Source organism: Enhydra lutris, unplaced genomic scaffold, assembly GCF_002288905.1.
Source record: "Enhydra lutris kenyoni isolate GAN:26980312 unplaced genomic scaffold, ASM228890v2 scaffoldscaffold16, whole genome shotgun sequence".
In the NCBI taxonomy this organism is placed as follows: Eukaryota; Metazoa; Chordata; class Mammalia; order Carnivora; family Mustelidae; genus Enhydra; species Enhydra lutris.
The window spans coordinates 29712839-29727432 of NW_019154100.1; the positions used below are offsets into that span (position 1 = coordinate 29712839).

The 14594-nt window shown below is 39.4% G+C and overlaps 2 protein-coding genes across 2 annotated transcripts in view; one reads left to right on the top strand and one right to left on the bottom strand.

Moving 5' to 3' along the window:
- Positions 1–1242: 1242 nt before the first annotated feature.
- LOC111147273 (FK506 binding protein 14) lies at positions 1243–12336 on the bottom strand. The gene is made up of 4 exons (XM_022503217.1): positions 11965–12336; positions 9010–9161; positions 5178–5305; positions 1243–2887 (listed from the first exon to the last, which is right to left on the bottom strand). The coding sequence occupies exons 1-4, from the start codon at positions 12216–12218 to the stop codon at positions 2729–2731; spliced, it is 693 nt and encodes a 230-aa protein (XP_022358925.1). The 5' UTR covers positions 12219–12336; the 3' UTR covers positions 1243–2728.
- Positions 12337–14217: 1881 nt separating this feature from the next.
- Positions 14218–14594, top strand: part of LOC111147361 (pleckstrin homology domain containing A8) — a 55335-nt gene continuing 54958 nt past the window's right edge. The window contains exon 1 of the mRNA XM_022503361.1: positions 14218–14545. Within this exon, the coding sequence (XP_022359069.1) occupies positions 14506–14545 (40 nt within the window). The 5' untranslated portion in view covers positions 14218–14505. The remainder of the gene's footprint in view (positions 14546–14594) is intronic.

Here is a 14594-nt window from a genome sequence, read left to right on the forward strand (position 1 = left end):
CAGATGTAGTGAAAAGAAGGGCCATATGCATCCCAATGTTCATAGCAGCAGTGTCCACAATAGCCAAAATGTGGAAAGAGTCAAGATGCCCTTCAACAGATGAATGGATAAAGATGTGGACCACATACACAATGGAATGTTACTCAGCCATCAGAAAGGATGAATTCCCAACTTTTGCATCAATGTGGATGGGACTGGAGGAGACTTTGCTAAGTGAAATAAGTCAAAAAGAGAAATTCAATTATCATACGATTTCACTTATTTGTGGAACATATGGAATAGCATGGAGGACATTAGGAGAAGGGAAACATGAAGAGGGAGAAATCAGAGTGGGAGACAAACCATGAGAGACTATGGACTCCAGGAAGCAACCTGAAGATTTCAGAGGTGGGGGGGGGGGCAGGGGGATGGTTGAGTCTAATGATGGATATTAAGGAGGGCACAGATTGCATGGAGCACTGGGTGTTGTACGCTAACAATGAATCATGGAACACTACATCACAAACTAATGATGTACTGTATGGTGACTAACATAACACAATTAAAAAACAACAACAACAACAACAACAAAAAAACCCCTAGAATAATAGTTAGGAGCATCAGTAAAGCTGCTGAGGAAACAGGTACTTGAAGAATTTTTCACAAAACCAATTATTCTCCAAATAAAGTTTATTTTGAAAATATAACATAGTCATATAAATTTAAATAGGACACATCTAGCAATATTAATGAGTCAAATTATATTACAAGTGAGGTTGCCGTTCATGTCTGATTATTCCGGTGAATGGAAAGACACAAAGTTGCAGCTAAACCAAAGGCAGATACTTAAAAGCATCATAACTTATTTGTATGTTTTCATTTCATACTTGTGACTACATATTTAGATGGGAATAAATGTAAATTCACATGAGATAAAGAAATATGCTGCCCAAATAATCAAAATTATTTTTACTTTTCCTGCTCAATCAATAATGTCTATATAAGGTAGCACCCCATGACAAGCTCGTTCCTTTCCAATGAACACAGCATAAGGCTTTCAGTACTGTGGTTCCTAACTCCTCCAGGTGGGAGAAAAACAGCAGTGACAATTTAAGAGTTTTCTACATACAGCTGATTTCATCAGAAAAAGGTGTTATATATGCTCTTCCCAAGACCTTTATGTTTTAGTGAGGAAAATGCAATATACAACTAGTGAAAATAGCCTGTATATGATATAATAATTATAATTCTCTAAAACAAACAAACAAACAAACAAAAAAACTAGAGGTAAACAAGAATGAAAGAACTAAGACACATATCTCGACCCTCTCACAGTACAGGGTTTTTGAGGCAATTCAGTGCTAACCCCAACAATGAAACCAGAGCCAGTTCTAGATTAGAGGGAGAATTCAAAAGCACCCCAAACAGCCAGTAAACCATCTTCAAAGGATAAGGACCCAAAGACAAAAAACAGCACTGACTGTTGGGAGTACAAACTGAAGAGAAAATGAGGCCCAGTGAAGTCAAAGGAGGGCAATATAAGATACTGAACTTGAGGACTGCAATCTTGTTGCACTAGTTAGCTGTTGACCTCAGGCAAAACAATCGATCTCCTCAAAGAATAACTTCCTCATCTATTAAATAGGTACATAAGATCCACCAGCTTTGTTCATAGGCTTCAGAACAACTAAAATCAAAGACAATACACTTGAGATCACTTTATAAATAATAAAGAACTATTCTTAGTAAATGAAGATTTGGAGGCTTTTTCAAAGTAATAAGAATAAAAGCTAATTTCAGGTAAAATTAGAAAATCATCCATTTTTTGACCCAGGACAGATTAGTAGCTGCTGTGGGAGTGTGTCATATTTTGATAAGCAGAAATGGGAAATATCATGAGGGAAATAAATTTCCCTCATGATATAATGTTATTGTAGTATAATACACTAGTTACAGATTTTATTCATTAATAAATCAGGAAAGGTCATTGGCTAGACTTAAAAACTAAACACTAACTAAACACACTCATCCCCAGTTACAAAATTTTGACACATTAATACAAAGAACCAGACATAAATAATTTGTCCTATCAACCATTATAGGTTATTATTAGTCTCTAGGAATGAAACCTTATACAGCTAAGTCCTGGGTAGAAGGTTTCAATGTATACATATTTATAAGTCATTAACTTTGTTACTCACTTCAGCATTGCACATCTCCTCAGTAGAGCAGTAACTACTAACAAGGCCAGCTCAACAACCATTTCCTCTTTGCTTAAGCAGACTCAAAGGCAGTCACAGACACACTGTTTCATTATAACATGAAAATAGTAAGCCCTGGATATTGCACATGGCTTTTCAAATGTTAGTGTCTGACTTGGAGAAAATAGAGGGAAGTAGATAGGGGGAGCTAATTCGTGCTACAACCCGGTCTTATGTTGGACATGCTCCCAGCTGCACTATTTTAAAATTACAAGTAAACAAGTAAAACAGAAGGCTTCATGTGTGAAAGTGGAAAATGGTCCAGAAGTTTTCTATTAAAGACAAATTAATTTTTTCTTCCCAATAACTCACCAGAAATAAATGGGCACTTAGGAATCTTAAGGGCTTCTTCGAATAATAGTCAGAAAAATATATAAAAATAAAAAACAGAACAAGAACAGCACATTATATAAAAGTAATACTTTTTTTTTTTAAATGGTTGTCCTGTCTTTAAGGATGCATGCCATATAAAATGGGCACATGTATCTCTATAACTCATCATGTTTATATGTAAATTCTCTGGCAGATATAAATCCATCTTTGTCTTCATCTTCTTTATCAAAAATATCCTCCACCAAAACATCATGATGACTTTCATTCACCACGGCACCATGCTTTTCAAACTCCTTCTTTAAATACACTTTCACCTACAAAATAACGGGTCTCATTAATAATTCTAATTCATAAGATACCCACATCAAGCCAGTTAATATCACAGAGTGGACTGGTAGTTCATTTGATTATATATAACAATGACTAAACAGCTACCATATATTTCTAATGACAGTAAAAGAACTATAAGGAATTTTCTCCCGTTAAAAACTGTTGCTATACTGTTACAGTAGAGACACAGAATATTGCTCAGAGGCAAAGATAAGGCTTATATTATCTGAAAAACACCCGGTGAAAGCATATTATCTATTCTTAATTGGAGTCTAAATAAAGCCAAGCATTTGAAAGGCTGTGGTCTTTCACTCCATTGAATTATCCAGATCTCATTTTCTAACTAGGGTCAGAATTACAGATATTTCTACTAAAATAAGATTAAAGGATGACATTTTTTAAAGTTATTTTTTAGATTTAAAAATTTTTTTTATTATTTACAAAAAATCCAGCATAACATACAGTATTACATTAGTTTCAGATGTACAATATAGTGGGTGATTCAATAATTCTATACATCACTCAGTGCTCATCATGGTAAGTGTATTTTTAACCCCCTTCAGTTATTTCACCCATCCCCCACCTGCCTCCCCCCTCTCCTAACAGCATTTTTAATTTAAGTAAGTGTTTGCTAATAGTACATGTTGTGGACCTGACTACGATCATGCCTTATGACCTTCCAATCTCGGAAATTAAAGCAAAATCCAGCCTTATGAGTGCTTACATTAAAAATTTCCACTCTCGTTCAGACATTTAAGGATATAAACATAATGCTGCTCTTAATTACTCACTAGATTCACCATAATGCAGTTCAACCTGCATTTTCATTTTTCATCAGATCTCTAGGACTCCTTCTGTTAGATAAGTAATTTCAAATCCTTCCCCCCTTACGGCCAATATATAAACATATGACATACATTTACTTTTAAGATTCAGGAGATTTAATGAAGTTGCAAAAAAAAAAAAAAAAAAGGATGAGTAAAGCTACATGGATTAATATAGAATATATCTCTAGGATTCACTGCAAATAAAGCAAGATGCCAAATATTATGTATATCATGCTACTTTTTGTGTAAGAAAAGGGGAAATAGGAAAATGTATTCATGTTTGTTTATATTTGCATAAACACTAGAAAGATACATTAGAGCCCAATAAAACTGCATGCAGAAGGGGAAAGATCACATAATAGAATAGGATGTGGGTGGGAGAAAGACTTCCTATTAAACACCTTTTTTAACTGGATTGATTTTTTTTGGACCATGTGAATGTGTTGTATATTTAAGATTTTTTTCACCTTTTTTTTTTACTAAATTTTTAAATTTTTTAATAAACATACAATGTATTTTTAGCCCCAGGGGTACAGGTCTGTGAATCGTCAGGTTTACATACTTCACAGCATATTTAAGATTTTTTTTAATGAAAGGTAATTAAAATTTATCTTGGGCAGAAAAAAGTCCTATGACTGGTAATAATATGACGTGTTATAAATTGAGTTACTGTAGCTCATGACTCTGTGAGTTCCTAACAACTGTACTTATTTAAGACTTAATCATTTCCTGGCCATTAGAGTGAAATTGATCAAAACATAAAAAGGGACTTGATTTCTGGCCAGCCAAGGGAAGATGGAGAACATGGGCAAGCAGAAAAACAGAGCAGATATCTACCTCCACTTCTTTCCCCACAGCTACCAGACCAAGACAGGTATGTGTAAAAATGGCTCCAAAAGCCCAAATAAATGTTAGAAGACTTCTTGTTTTCCCCTTACTCAGATATCAGGATTAAGAGGGGGCTGAGAAAGGTCTGGTTCTTCCAGGTGTGAACCAGAACAAAACAGCATGTGGGTTGTTTGCAGTTAATTGCTAGGAAATTACAAGTAGATTTAACAGCCAGTTTACAGTTCTAAACAGAAACCATCAACATGAGATATTTCTCATGACATCTATGTTTCTTATATAGCAATTCCAAAATGGGAATTGTCTTAGCAAAATGAATCTTTCAAAAACTCAGGGTGAGGGCAAGATACAGTGAGGTGCGGATGACGGGGGGCGGGGGCAAAAGAATGAATGATGTTTCCTAAGTCTCAATATATTTCTCTCCAAAACAAGGATTTCCTATTAAAAAAAAAAAAAAAGCCAACATTCAAAGCATTAGTATTTTTAAAAAGCTTATAAATATTTTATCCAAGTAAAAATAAATTTTCATTAAAAATATATTTTTTAAAAAGTGAGAAGAAAGAATCAAAGAAAGAAAGGAATATGAGGAAGGAAAGATCACCTCAGCTTTAGAGAGTTTCCAGTCATCATTAAGATCCATTTCTTGGAATGACTCATGGGATCTTGGTCCATTTCGAATCTCCAGGAGATCGATGTTGAATATCAGTGTACTCTCTGGGGGAATTTTACCTGACATGAGAAGAGAGGGAGGTTAACTTTTATTTAAACAATCTCAGAGTTTTTATGACAGAAAACTTATGACACTGAAAAATATTCTCTTGATTGAATTAAATGAAGAGCCTTCCTAACATTATCACACATAAATTATTTTATAATTATATTTTACTCAAGTAAATAGAATAGAGAAGGAATAATCCAAAGTAGTAGATCAAAAGCAGTCTGTTTCTGACTTTGCAATTACAAATTGTGTTGTGCACACAAACATACACATACGTATAGATATACCCAGTGGCCTGGTATTGTTTCAAATATAATTAATATATTACGTATTACATGCAAAAATGATTTAAAGGGCTTTAGATAATTCAGAGTTAATTATAGTACAAGTGATTTACTAATTTGGGGGTCACCAAAAGTTCTGACCTGGAATATACAGTCCTGCCATTTTGACCACTGGGAGGCAGTATCGAGCTGAGTGAGAACTGGTGTCACACTAGCTGGTATTAGAGCTTACTCCTGCCCTGGTTTAAGCCTATTTCCTCATCTGAAAAATGCAGAATCTGTCGGGAGGATGAAGGAAGATAAATCCATGCAAAATATTTAGCATAATACTCGATAAATAGTGAACTATCAGTATATAATAATAAGACAGAATTCCCCTACAGGCTTAAAAACAATACAGAAAGTTTCAACAATTTCAGAAAGTTAGGCAACACCCCCTCTGATATAGAACATTATACCTATTTTGAAAAAATTTCATTAGAGAAGAAATTAAAACAAATTTCTGAGAAGGGAGATAAAAATCTTTAAAAATGAAAAGAGCTTTGTTAAAGTCCCAGGGACCTTAAAAAAAAAAAAAAAACTTTCTGGGAAATACAAACAATTTTTTTCAACTTATTTCCTTATAACTATATTTAACATACAGGTCTGGGTAACATTACAAATATTTCTTAGTCCCCCTCCACCCACCCACCCAAATCCCACATATTTTTATGAAAGATCGCTTGTTAAGTATTAAAGAGAACAAAACTTACACTGTGTGCCCAAGCTTACCATTCCAGATCTAGACAGAGAAGGGACATATACTAGGTTGTTGAAAAAACTGGTGTCTTTCCAGAGGCATGCAAACATGGTACCAAAGGACTACAAAATTAGTGTTAAAAACATATTAGCACAGTTAGTTTCACGGCTCTCAGTTTGGAGGAAATGACTCAAATTTAGATCTCTACCTGTTATAAAGTAAAATTGAGTTAAAGACAGTATGGAGAAAGAGTAACAGACTAATACTACCTCTACATTAAAGGTGAGACAATAAAGATACAGCGGGAAGGTAAAAGAATACATCTGAACATCAGAGAAACATTTTCTTTTTTTGTTTTTTAAAGATTTTATTTATTTGACAGACACAAGTAGGCAGAGAGGCAGGCAGAGAGAAAGGGGGAAAGCAGGCTCCCCGCTGAGCGGAGAGCCCGATGCAGGGCTCGATCCCAGGACTCTGGGATCATGACCTGAGCTGAAGGCAGAGGCTTTAACCCACTGAGCCACCCAGGTGCCCCCAGAGAAACATTTTCTAGATACTTGATTTTCTTCTCTAAAGAGATTATTAAAATAAGAATTGAATTTGGTTAGTAAATCCCATTCTGTGCATAAGATTTATATAGCAAGTTCCATTTTAGAACATACAATGCTTCACAGATGGCACTTACTTCTCAGGAAACTGGGGATAGGATTCTCACTTCGTGAATGGTTAAGCTTAGACCTAAGGATCCTGTGCAGTCCGTAGAATAAGAGTAATTCTATAGAATCTGATTCCATAGAATCAGAGTGGTTCCCTGTCTGGATCTGATGACTACTCAATATTATTTGGGGGGCGGGGGTGGGCATCGGGTGGTTCAGTCCACTAAGAGTCTCATTCTTGGTTTCAGCTCATGAGAGCATAAGATCAACTCCTGGGAGGGCTCCATGCTCAGCCGGGAGTCTGCCTGAGATTCTTTCCCTCTGCCCCTCCCCCTACTCACTCATGCATGTGTACTCTCTCTCTCCTTAAAATAGATAAATCCTTTAAAAAATAATTTTTCCTTCATTATGTAATACATTCCCATTGTAGGCAATTTGGAAGAGACAGAACCAGAAATAGAAATAATTCCCAGCCATCCATTGTCACCATTCTTTATTATTTCCTTGTGATTCACTGTATATGTGTATATACTTTTTCCTAATACTTACTCTTGCATATACTACAGCTTTATTTTCCACTTTTACATGTAACATTATATCATACACACTTGGATATAATTTTTTTTTTAAATCTTTGAAATGCCATTTTTAAATAACTGGGCCCTATTTTATTTAGCTAAAGCCTTCTCATTATCCACTGAAGTTGTTTCCAGGTATTTTTGCTATTAGAAACAATGTAGTACTGGACATCGCTGTTCATGAATCTTTCTCCTGACACCTGATTATTCCCTTACGTTAAACTAGAGAGGATAAATAAATTAAAAAAAAAAAAAAAAGGAGAAGAAGAAGAAGTTCTGCCAAACCTCTCTGCCTATCTGTTTGTAAAAAAAAAAAAAGAAAAAAAAGAAATCTTAAAAAAAAAAAAAAAAAAGAAAAAACTAGAGAGGAAATACAGGACATGTGCATATCCTATACAGGAAACATCATCGGGCCTCCTGTAAATAGCCCTTTGGAAAGCTGTACGGCTTCCCATACCAACCATGCGCATGCGCGTCTGCCCGGCAACAAGCTAGCACAAAATCTCCTAGAATAAGCTAGCCCATTTGCTTCTGTTTTATTAAACTCATTCTATGTCCCTCCATTCGTTTTCTCTTTTTTTTTTTTTTTAAGATTTTATTTATTTGACAGAGAGAGAGAGATCACAAGCAGGCAGAGAGGCAGGTAGAGAGAGAGAGAGGGAAGCAGGCTCTCCACTGAGCAGAGAGCCCGATGCGGGGCTCAATCCCAGGACCCTGAGATCATGACCTGAGCCAAAGGCAGAGGCTTAATCCACTGAGCCATCCAGGTGCTCCCGCACTCCATTAGTTTTTATAAATGAATGTTTAAAAGGTTATAGAACAACTTTAAAACAAGAGTGAAAACAACTTCCAAAAAACAAACAAACAAACAAACCTCTTTGTTGTATAAAACTTCAGTTGTAAGTCACCAGCAGTCCACATCTAACCCTCATTCAATACCTTAACCACCTACATTTTACATGTTCAACTCATCAAAACATGTCTGTTGAATAATCTTTCTTTTTGCATTGTCAAAATAAGTCGATGAGTTTCAGCGGGAGAGGATGAAAAAGTTCTGGAAGTGGATCGTGGTAATGCTTGTACAACCATTTGAACGTTCATAGTGTCACTCACCTGTACACTTAAAAAATGGTTAAAATAGTAAACATTACGTTATGGGTACTGTGCCACAATTAAAAAAAAAAAAACATTATTTGGGTTAACATGGTGGTTAATTGTTAATGACAGAGTTGAAGGTTCCAGAACTTTTTATCATTAACTCAATTGACTATTAAGATATAATGGCTTTAATTTGACCATTTCAAATGATAATCAAGACACAATCACACTTCCAAAAAAAATACACATCCTCTACTTACTTTAAGGGGGGGGGGAACCATCTAGTAGTTACTTTGATTTCGGTCTCCTAATCCAGAGAAGAACTCCAATACTATAATAAAAAGGTAGAATTGTTATTACCTTTTCCTTCTTTTCCATAGCCCAGGGCAGGAGGAATGGTGAGCTTTCTCTTCTCTCCTACACACATTCCCTTCAAGCCCTGGTCCCAACCTTTGAGAGCCTCCAGGATGCCCAAGGTAAACCAAATGGGCTGACCATTGTTATGTTTGTGACTACAACAGAAAAAAAAAAAACAAAAACACATTAGAACTGTTTAGAAACTTTATTTATTGCTGTGGTATATATTTTTTTCTACCCATAAGTGATTAAATTTGGAAATTAACAAAAACAGTTATATACATACACAAAAACCAAGTCAATTTTGTAATTCACTGCCCATATTTCTTGATACAAATTTCACACAATTGACTCAGATAGAAAAGGGCAGAGGGAATAATAATAAAACAGTTAATAACTATTTGTGATTTTTTTGTGTACAGGTATTACCCTAAATGCTTTGCTTCTTTTAACTCTAACAATGACCATATGAAGTAAGTACCATTATCCACCCCCCACCCGCCCATTGTACAGAGGAAGAAACTTAAGTATGCCAGTATATAATCCAACTCCAAAGTTCAGGTCTTAACCACAGGGATGCTGTCCCAGGAAAATTGTAAGGGAGCAGAAGAGGGAAAAATAATGGAAAATGGGAGAGTTGGGGAAGGAAGATGAGAAGCTAAGGAGAATTTACTGCCAAGACACATGGGTCCATACCCACATGGACACTGGAGAGTCAGGAGCACAGCACCGTCTAGCTTACCCACAAACTGTCCTGATGTACAGCCTGGTGATGGCTCTAATAGATGGAAAAGGCTGTTCTTCAACCCTGAACACCTAGACGCTGGCTGCAGGCATCTTCTGTGGGGCTCTGCAGGGAAGCCTGGAGGAGTGGGCCCTCAAAGACTGAGGGAGAACAAAATAGTCAAAGTATCCTGGCTCAAGAGCTGGAGAGAGGCCAGCCTAAGAAAACAGCTGGCAAGCTGCTAGGGGGCTTGTGGGCTGAGCAGGACCTGAGCCCCAAATAGCTCCCTTCAGTGTAATAAGGAAAGTGTTCTCAAAGATATCTTAGAGGTGAGAACAAGAAACAATGCTGCTAGGTTTCATGGGCACCAAGGTTAGTTACTAAATCCAGGTAAAGGCCATTACTTCCTCTTTTCCTTAATTTCCCCCCATTACTAAAGAAACAAACTGCCAACTGTAGACCACTTGGGAAGGCTAGAAAAGAATAAAGTAGGAAGAAAACAATCTGCCACCCAGTACTGACTACAGTTTGAACACATTTATTTTCACAGCTAAAGGATTTAAGCTATTCACCACAAGGCTATCGTTCTAGAAATGGCAAATGTGCTTTACGGTGGACCATTTGATGGTCACAATACTCGGGGTGAGCAGTTCCTGACCATTTACACTGAGGCCACATGACAACAGTCCCCTCATCGGATACTATAACTTTAGTAGCAAACTGCTAAATAATGTCTTATGGCTAGCATCAAAGTCCACATAAGTTCTGAGACCTGAGAGAAATCAGGCTGTGTTAACATCGAACTAAAAATAAAGATGTGATCGAAAATTTAAAACACAAACCTTAATATTGTTTAACCTTCACCGTGGTACTGGCTTTGTGGATAAGAAGACAGAGCTGTTGAGAATTCTATGGCTGTTTTGGAAAGTTTTAGAAGGGCTAACAGAGTTCAAAGAAGGGTGCCATTCACTTCTCTAAAGACAGACCAGGACTGAATGCTCAATGATGGCAGGTCATCAAAAATCAGATCCACGAAGGGCCACAAAGTTGCACTTCTTTAGTTCATGCCATTCTCTAGCTGGCACGTCCTCTCTGCCCCCATTCTCCACCGGAAGGAATCTTCCACCCTCTTTCAAGGCCCATCTCAATTATGGTCTCTGAAAAGTCTTTCTTTTTGTCCACCTCTCAGAGCATAAATAAGGCTCCATTATGCCTTGTGAACATCTGAACATTCTGAACATTCTATATAGCATGAGTTACTGACTTGTCTTCCTCCCCTCTGTAGATGATGTTCTGCTGAAGGACAAGGATCCACTCTTAATCATCTTTGCATCCTCAAGGCCTGACTTGTGGCCACTCAACAAGGGTTTGTTAGATGGATAGATAAATGAATGGACAAGGATGGAGAAGCAAAAATTTTTTAATCTCCCTAGTATCAAGCACAAGGCCTAACATAAAAGAAATGCTCAATAAACACTTTTGGAATGGAATGAAGAGAATCAATGCTTAATTAGAAATCAGTACACTTGTAAAACTTCCATGTTGCAATTTCTTTGTTTATAGAACAGAAATAATGATAGTGTAACCACCTGAAAATCCTTCACTGTAGGTATTGGATTAATCTTCCATAACCACACCCACACCCATCAATGAAGTCTTTGAATTTCTAGAAAGAAACAAATAATGAAACAAATCATGGTTCTGTGCCTTGACCAAAATGTTATCTGTAAGTATAAAGATTAAATAGACCAATGGACTAGGATTAGCATACCCTACAACAAGCAAATAAATGATTGTGTATGCGTCTCATGAAGTCGCTGTGAAAAGTTTTAAGTAAATTTCACCTACACCAAATAAAAAATGGAATTGAGACCTTTTCCCCTCGGGAATGAAGTATGAAAAACAAGAATTCCTTTTTTTTTTTTTTCTACGTACCGCCTAACTACACATCTAGATATTTCTGCAGTATTTCAAAGATTCTAGCGCGAATTTTTATAATAAAAAATTAACCCCTTATCCTTATCACGTTTCCAGTAAGAACTTCACAGGCCCCGTCATATAAGATTGTGGTTAAACAATTTCCTTTCCCAAAGAAGGAAATGATATATTGCCTTTTTTTTTTTTTTTTTTCTTTTAAGAGAAGTGAAACCTGGTACAGGCTACCTTTGCTGCCCGAGGTCTGGCATAGGTGGGTGGGTTCTTCACTACTTCGCCTTCAGGGTACAATTACTTACGTGGAGTGAAATAAGGAGCCATCCTTTTCTAAGTAACCTTCATAGTGGACCAACATCAAATCCCCCCCTTTGGTCTTGCGATGGCAGATGAAAGGTTTCTGGAGCACCTCAATTTTTACTTCTGGTTCAGGGATCAGAGCCCCGCTCAAAGAAGTGACCAACAGCGTCAACACCGCGTTCCACAAGAAAAGCCTCATGTTGCTGGAGCTGGAAAGAAGTTCCCACAAAAACAGAGAAAGGACCCCCGACTTCATAGAGCTAGGAATATAGCTGAAGGCTTAAGGACAACGGCCTCTGGCACGTTCATGATTCCCCGATCCTAGCAGACGTGGCACGTTCACTATAACTTTCCCACGCAGGGCGAACCCACCTCTAAAGAGTTAAACTCCAAACCCGGGTCTGACTGGCTTACATACTCGGCCGCCGGAGAAAGACGACTTCCCATTGGCTTACGGTGCTGTCCGCTGGAGACCCTCAAACCAATGATGCTGCAACAATTACAGCTGGGCAGAGCTGTCGGCGGGTCTGGCAGCGAACCGCAGGGAGTGGTCCTAGAGTTCGGCGGATTAAAGAATTTCACAACGTCGGACTTCTGGGGACCAAAAGACGCGCGGGGCTAACCGGAAACGCCTCCGGCCGATTTACATCTGTAAAATATGCGGGCTCAGCTTCCTGGGAAGAGTACTGGGCCTGGGGAAAGGTTAGCGGTTTCCGGAAACACTCGTTTACTCTAGCAGATGCTGAGAGGCCGCCCCCAGGATTCCACCCTCCTGCTAATGCGATTATTTAATTTACGGTATAGACGATAAAGACTTTAATAGTTCTGTAGGGTTCGCAGAGCGCGTTGCGTTCCCGTGCGTACACCTCACAGCACTGCGGGTAAAGCAGGTTCTTTAATCCCAGTTAAATGATAAGTATATCTGGGTTGGGAGAGGTTAAGGTCCCGTTTAAAGTTGTTCAGCCTCAAAGCAGTTGAGCTCCGCTCTCAAATCCGATCCGATGCGTTCTATAACGCCGCATAATGTTATGGCTGCTAATATTTATCACAAGGTGGTAACCGTAGTGTGGAGGGTCAATGATAGCTTCTATCGTGGATAAGGAGGCGCAGACCTCCACTTTAAAAAAGAAACAGTCATCACGGTGATGAGGTACATGGGCTTATCTTAGCTTAAAATTACTAGCTTTACCTTTTTAGCCTAATTTCAAAAGCAAAACATGTTCTTTATGGTCGATTTGGAAGAGACTGGAAAACACGAAAGTAGCTTTTCCGGTTAAAATACAGGAGTCGAATTAAATATGAATTTCAGAAAATAACGAATCCATCGTTCTGTATTTTACATGCTAAATCTGGCAATCTTATGCTAAAGAATAAGAGAGAGAAAAAAAGATCGTCTAAAGCGCCACCATCTACAAATAATCACCTTAACATTTTTGGTGCATGCTTCCCTGACATAAACCTAAAATAATTGGGACCAGATTGTACACTTTGTTTCGTACTCTGCTCTTTCCACTTAATCTGTTGTTAACATTTTCCCTGGCCAAATATCCTTTGCACAGTACTTTCTCACACTTTAATATGCTTAGGAATCCCTCGGAGAATCTTGTTAAAATGCAGATTTCGACTCAGGAGTCCTGGGCTGGGGGTGAGATCCTGCGGTTTTGACAAACTCGTACGTGCCGCCAGTGCCGCTGTCCATGGATCACACTTCCAGCAGCGAGGCCTTAGGGTTTAGACAACATGTTTACTAGCCTCACAGTATCTTATTGTGAAATTCCCAGCAACTCTGTAGGCTCTTGCTGGCTAGGTCGATTTCGTGGGATTAATTACCCTTGAAATAAGAATTGGACCCTGGGAAGTAGAACGCAGGAGGCACCCCAAGGGGTCACACTGACCCCCAAACACCGAGTGGTGGGTTCTTCTCAATCTACGGTACCATTAACATGATTGTATGCCATACTGATCCTTCCCTCAGACCCTTCGCTTACTCGCAATCCCGCCTCCCAGGACTCGATTTCCATGCCAGCCCCTCCCTCTACGTCAGCCCTGCCGCCGCCGCCGCCGCCGCCGCGGTTGCTGCCAAACCCGGGAGTGGATTTTAGGAACGTGCGCGCGGACGGCGCCCTGGGCATGCGCAAGTGGACCCCGGGCCCGGCGGGTCGGGGACTCAGGTAGCTTGCGGTTGCACCGCCTGCGACCCACTGTCTCGCTAGCGGCAACTTGGAGGCTGCAGCCACCACTCGGGCCCACAGGGTGCCTTGGCCTCCTCGTGGACAGTGCGCCGGCTCCACCGCGCGGGCCCCCTTGCCAGCCGCTTCCTCCCGTGCGGAGGCAGCCGCAGTGACCCCGCCCCCGGGCCGAGGATGTGAGACTGGCCGGTCGTCCCCGCACCGGGCCCGGGCGCCGGGAGTCGGCGGCTCGGCAGCGCTGGGCGATGGCCCTGCTGCCGGTGCTCCTCGCCTCCTGGGGCTTGGGGCAGTGAGGTGCCGGCGGGCGAGGGGAAACGGCCCTGGCGCGGCGGGGACCAAGGGGCCTCGGGCGCCATGGAAGGGGTGCTGTACAAGTGGACCAACTATCTAAGCGGTGAGTGGGGGGCGCGCCAGACGCCGGGTCCTTTGTTTGAGCGGCCGGA